Below are 6028 nucleotides of genomic sequence, written 5' to 3' on the forward strand. Positions count from 1 at the left end.
GCTAATTAGTTGCTGGGAGACAACACCGACTCCAGCATGGCATCGGGAAATTGCCTAATCATGATTTCGGCATAATTTTTAAAAGCTTCTCCGCTCGCCAAACATAGTTGAAAGGCTTTCAACCCTTGTAGGCCGCGAAATGAAAAAGGTTTCCGTCCGAGGAAATTCTTTGTCTGCCCATCAAAGTCGTGTGGCATTATTATTATAAATCGAAATCCCTGTTTCGAGCCCAGCTTAAGCCGATTCCGATCCGTAACCGAATCAGACAGGCTGCAGAATTTACAAAAATTAATTTATGACACGCCGCGGCACATTTTCCATTTTTCGAGCGCATACAAAACGTGCCATGATTTTTATCTGCACCCAAACTGCTTTTCCGCCTTCCCCTCGTACCTATTATTTTTAATCCATTAAACAAATGCCACGTTACGAGGCCGTCGCTTCGTTTTCGTTATCGGCAAGGAAATGGAAAATGGGAAACGGGCAGAAGGGTCTAGGATTTCCTCGCCCATGGCATGGGGCTTTCCTGCGAGGGTAGATACACTCGTATCTGTCTGGAGCAACGCCTTCGCTTCGCGTCATGCTATCTAGTCATGTTTCTAGTTTTCCCTATATTTCTCTGTTTCCTCTCTTCACGCTGAGGAAAAGGTATGAATGGCCTAATGGCATTTACGGCAAATCATTAATATCAATCGGGACAGATACTCGCACAGTATCGATCCATCTGCCCACATGTAGGATTGTCCAGACGCATTCGGCTGTGACTCCGTTTAGGGCTTCCATCGTCTCGCACTTAAGATAATAGCACAATCCAGAACTCCGGGTCTCTTTTTTCTGCCACCAGTGAAGTAAAGGTATTTACATACAATGATCTAATCACTTAACGAATTAGGTTTCATCGGCAATCTGACAATTAGATCGACCATTAGGGCATAAACCATTTCGCGGACACATATGGTATCGCCTATGTTGGACTATTTTTAATTTATTACATTTTATTCAACTTTTCATTTTTATGTTTTAGCAATTGTTATTTGAATTATGATATTATTTAAAGGTAGAGAGCAGCAAAGGGATTGAATAGATTACCAAAGTGAGTATAAGATATTCTGAGTTTTCCCCTCTGGCATCAAAACATTTTCCTCGGTTTTAAAGCTCATAACGATTTACAGCTCAGTGAACAAGGAAAAGCAGGAGCACAAAGCTAGTCTGCGGCACTTCCTTCCCTTCGCCTGCTCCCCGCCCCTCAACCCGCCCTCCAGAAAAAACCCGCCCAGAACGAAAAAATCCAGGCGAACAAAGCAATTTTGTGGAATTATAAGAGCGTCTCTAATTGTTAAGTAAGCATAATGTGTGCAACATATGGCCGAGAGACTTGGCCGGACTTTTACCGGGCCTCCCTTTCGGTTCTTGGGTTGGGATGTGCCTGGGAAACTATGGCAGCGACAGCCTGCAGGGCACCAAAAAACAGATATCCAAACTGAAACGAGGGGTACTAATAATGTGGCAAAGCGCTCGCAAAAAAGATCTCTGCGCTTGTGTGTGTATTAAGTCACATGTCAGCTGTAAAAAGCGATTGCAAAAATATTTTATTGAGCATGTGGCAAGTCAAGATGTGGCAGTTCAGATGGCGTTTTTGTGCCCTCCTCGCCAACTGGAGCTCATTAAAGCCAAATAAACGCATTGAACTGTGCAAACTTCCACAGAATCAAGACAAGTGGCCCAATTCTGTAACAAGATCTAGAGCAGAACAAGCTAGTATAATTAGGTATGTCATCAGGCCGCACTTTCAGATACCTATATCTCATGCTGTTTAAACTCCGTTTACTTTTCGATTTTATTGGAACGTAATTTGATACCTCTAGCAGTGGTTTTAGTTATATTTGCTGAAAGCAAAATATCTTATGATTAATCTTAAACATTTATTGATTCAGTGGAATTTTTTCCCACAGTTTCTTGCAGGGGGCCTGGTTTCTTGAAAGCAAAGGAAATATGCTGAATTTTCGAACTCGTATGCATATCTATATTGCACACTTCGGTGAATAAAACATTTCTACGGAAGTTCCTCGTATAGCTCACAGCTCTCGTACACGTTGCAATTTCTTGCCGGAAGTGGTAAGGGATAATCGCTGGAGGGCGGAACAGAAGGAGCCCTATCCCTGGGTGGGGAAATATACTTGTTCGACTCCGTGGGGCGGTGATTCGCTTGCTCCAGGTAACGATGATAGGCAGTGACATATTCGTTATTGTCGATAGTCGCAATCGGACCTCTGGGGAAGAGGGAAAAATTAGTGGTTTCAAAATCAGTTTCGTTTAGTAGAAAAAAAATAAGGAGCTAGTTTTAAAAGATGTATATACATATGTATATATAAATGTCTATTGATCATAAACTTAATTTAAATTAATATAATCATTAAATTCGGTCATTCTGACATGATAGGGAACGTCATTTCAGGCGAAATATTGATTGGGATTACGGATCATAAAAAAGGTACTACTAAGTATGGGCTCTATTAAACACCTACTCCACTGGCTCATACGGGTCCTTTTCGAATCTTCGTTGAATCAGCCCCATCGTGTTCGACTCACGCCGCTTACTGCCGCGCAACCAGGAGGGCTTCAGTCGCAGGGTTCCGAAGACGATGAGCATTCCGAGGAAACTGCCGATGAAGAGAAGACCCACTCCGAGTCCAATGACCAATCCGCTGTGTTCCTCGAACCAGGAGACCTGTGCAGAGATCACACATCTCATGCTCTGGTGAGAACAACAGTTAGATGGGGAGGTAAAATTCTCGCCTAATATCACACAGAAAAATGTGGGTGTGGAGCAATCCGATTCGCAGATCTCCACCAGTAAGCCGTCCTGGCACGACGAACTTCCTAGATCTGCAGTTGCGACCGAATCGGTTGAAATTCTTGAGCATACCAGATCCTGGCAAAATTCCTCTTCGCAATTTGACGATGGTGTTGTTGATACCGTTGATTCTGCAGTATATAATTCCTCCGTTGATGCAGTTGGTGTTGTTATAGTTTCTGTTGAGGTGGATGTAGGTCCTTGTGTTGATGGTGGTAGAATTTCTATGGATGTAAGTATAGTTTCAGTTGTAGTGGTGCCTACTACTTCTGGAGCCATTGCTCCTTTAGCCAGGTTAGTATATATATCCTCAGCGTTTGTCGTTGTCTCAGGATAATACCCGAATACGTCCAACGGATATTCATAGTTGTCTGTCTTCCGAGTTACACCCAAGTCCAAATGAGGCAACAATTTATGTGTTGGTTTCAGGATTTTCCACTCGATGTGGTCCAACCCACAGTTCTTTAAAATCAGCTGTTCCAAGGCGGGAAGATTGTGAAAATACTCTTTAATAAGGCTTTTGTCTAAGTGTGTCCCACTCAGATCTAAATATTTCAACTGGGTGAAATTCCGGGATCCCAAAAAGTCGCACACTGAATACGTTATTTTTGCGGCTAATGACTGGTGTATTTCCGCACTGATTAACGATTCAGCCACAGCTGAGAGGAATCCAAGTGGCCTAAAGTTATTATTTGTATTGACTAGAGTAAAGTTCTGAAGCTTTTGAAGACCTTGGAGGGCAGATTCAGTTAAATTTTCCAATTGCACATTTATGAGCTGCAGGCTTGTTATGTTTACCGTGCTATCCTGGTCAAAAGCACCATCCTTGATATGAACTACAGTGCAGTTTCCGATGTAAAGGCTTTGCAATGCAACTCTTCCAGAGAAAAAGCTCTGGTGAAGTGTGTTATTTTCGAATCCATAGTTAGATATAAAGAGCGATGTGTCACATCCATTTCCCACATGTTTCAAATCCTCATTGTTATCGGAGAAGTCCACATTGACCAGGATCAGCAGAAGCGCAAAGGAGAAAACGGCCGGCAGGATGATATATTTTAGCCATCGCATCCGACGAGGCTGGTACAGCCGTTCCGGTTTCTTTGTCTTTTCCTCTATGACCAAATCAAAGGACTTCGACTTGAACATACTATAGGTGTATATTTTTAGAAGTGTGGAGTGCTCGCACCTGCCGTGCCGAAATCAAACTGACTGCCATTTGCATAATTTCATTAGGCGAATTAGTTTCGCCTATTATCTGATAATGCTTTATTTCCCAGTGATAAGATTGTCATTGATATAAACTAAAGTCGGATAAGCGTTATGTGCACCGTTTTCCAAACATAGAGTCGTAGATGTGGCTTGCTGTCGTAATTCTAGTTGCTAAATAAATCGAATAATTAATTAATAATTACATTAAAGTTCCCATAAACGCATTAAATTAAGAAATATAATAATATTTCCGGCACAAAAAATATTACCGAACTTGTTTGATATCGTAATTCTTGATAGTTGTGTTCCACTAATTGAATCAAATATATTACATTCTAGTTCAACTATCTGTGTCAATAAAGACATTAAATTAAGTAATGACTCAATATTGCTAGTATAAAAGTTACACATTTCGTTGAAGATTTTTCTGTTCCTTCTAAATATGGGTTTAATCAGTTGACATGTACTTTTATTTCGAGTGTGAAGCCCATCAAGCCCATCATCTTCACGGCAGATTCAGCGACTTGTATTCAAATGTATCCGATGGATTTGAATTGGGAACCCTTCCATTTGAAGCATTTCGTATTCGGCATTTAACTTGTCGTTAGGGTAAATTTATAAGCATCAGAAACACTAGCGCAAGCAGCTGTCTACTTTTCCCCTCCGACTTCCCCTCATTCCACCTCATTCCCCGTCAGCTCCCATTCCCGGACCCACCCCCATACCATTCTGGGTTTCCCTGTTCCGGCTTCGACATCACCATCGTAGTCGACGGAGGACAGAGGCAAGGTATGGCCTGGCCACGCTGTATTGTCTCCCCTTGACGGCGTTTGTTGAGCGGCGACGCCGACTGCATTTCATTGAGCGTAATTCCGTTGCTAATGATTTTTGGCACACGTAGCGCTACTTTCGAAATTAATGCGCTATAAAACAGCAGCGTAAGACCGACCAAGACACTTGGGAATGGGCGCTGGGCGGACTGGCCTGCCAGCCGACGCAGAATTTAATGAAACTCTAGTTTCAATTGCTTTTTCGCAGTTGGGATACACGGAAAACAAAGAGTTTAGGACAAATGAACTTTTCAACATTGTTTTGAACAGACTTTTTAGTTATACCGGCTGATTATAGGTAAACATAAGTATTGCCATATAATTGTAGTGTACAAATATAAGTTATGGAGTGACATAAAATCTTCCCTGATACAGTTGAAATACAACATTATTAGGTCAAGTTACCCGTTTCTCGTAGGATAAAATGTATCAGGATTCGTTCAAAAGAAAGAAAAGGAAGAAAGCGTTTCCAACCCTTTAAAATCTATATGTGTATTCTTGATCAGGATCACCCGACCATCTGTCATTGTATCCGTCCGTTTAATTTATCTGAATAAAATACAAAATCAGAGATGTATGTGGGTATATTTTCTCTGTGCATCACTAACACCCCTTTTTGGCAGGAACTTTGCCACGTTTTCCCTTACTGATAACGGAACCTACTATACATGCGTTCGGATTTCGTGGGTTGAGTTTGGTGCTTTGCGTTTACTTTCGCGGTTTTGTCTTGCTCTGCATATATTTCCATATTATTTTCCCTGATTATGGCATCGTCCTCGTCTGCATTCTGTTCCCTGCAGTTTTGTCCAAATCCAAATCCAAATACGAATATCTGAGCGCAGACCACACTTCGACGATGATGTTTCTGTTTGAGAGTAATCTAAATCGGCATTCAGTTCTAGCTTTCATCACAACCACTTAGCGGTTCCACCTTAACGAACCTGCCCATGCACAATACATATATACAAACATACCTTTGTGCATATAGTACGCACAGATGATACGTATGCATTAATATGAACCACAATTCCTTCGGCCAAAACGTGCCTCAGATAATAAATATTAATTTTAATAAATGCTGATGCTGGTCAACTGATGTCAAAGATTTTTTTAGCATTTACGTATGCTATTAGTT

The 6028-nt window shown here is 41.5% G+C and overlaps 1 protein-coding gene across 1 annotated transcript; it reads right to left on the bottom strand.

Moving 5' to 3' along the window:
- Nucleotides 1-1828: 1828 nt before the first annotated feature.
- On the bottom strand, nucleotides 1829-5945 carry LOC122621170. The gene is made up of 2 exons (XM_043798944.1): nucleotides 2526-5945; nucleotides 1829-2270 (listed from the first exon to the last, which is right to left on the bottom strand). Exons 1-2 carry the CDS (start codon nucleotides 3998-4000, stop codon nucleotides 2054-2056), a joined length of 1692 nt encoding a protein of 563 aa, XP_043654879.1. The 5' UTR covers nucleotides 4001-5945; the 3' UTR covers nucleotides 1829-2053.
- Nucleotides 5946-6028: the final 83 nt, after the last annotated feature.

This window comes from Drosophila teissieri, chromosome 3R, assembly GCF_016746235.2.
Source record: "Drosophila teissieri strain GT53w chromosome 3R, Prin_Dtei_1.1, whole genome shotgun sequence".
In the NCBI taxonomy this organism is placed as follows: domain Eukaryota; kingdom Metazoa; phylum Arthropoda; class Insecta; order Diptera; family Drosophilidae; genus Drosophila; species Drosophila teissieri.

Bases quoted from the DNA above. Each gene is read 5' to 3' on its own strand.
- LOC122621170 (XM_043798944.1), bottom strand. From the start codon at position 4,000: ATGTTCAAGTCGAAGTCCTTTGATTTGGTCATAGAGGAAAAGACAAAG. The intron at 2,271-2,525 runs GTAGGTGTTTAA...CCTCTTCCCCAG, and splicing joins GACCCGTATGAGCCAGTGGA to AGGTCCGATTGCGACTATCG.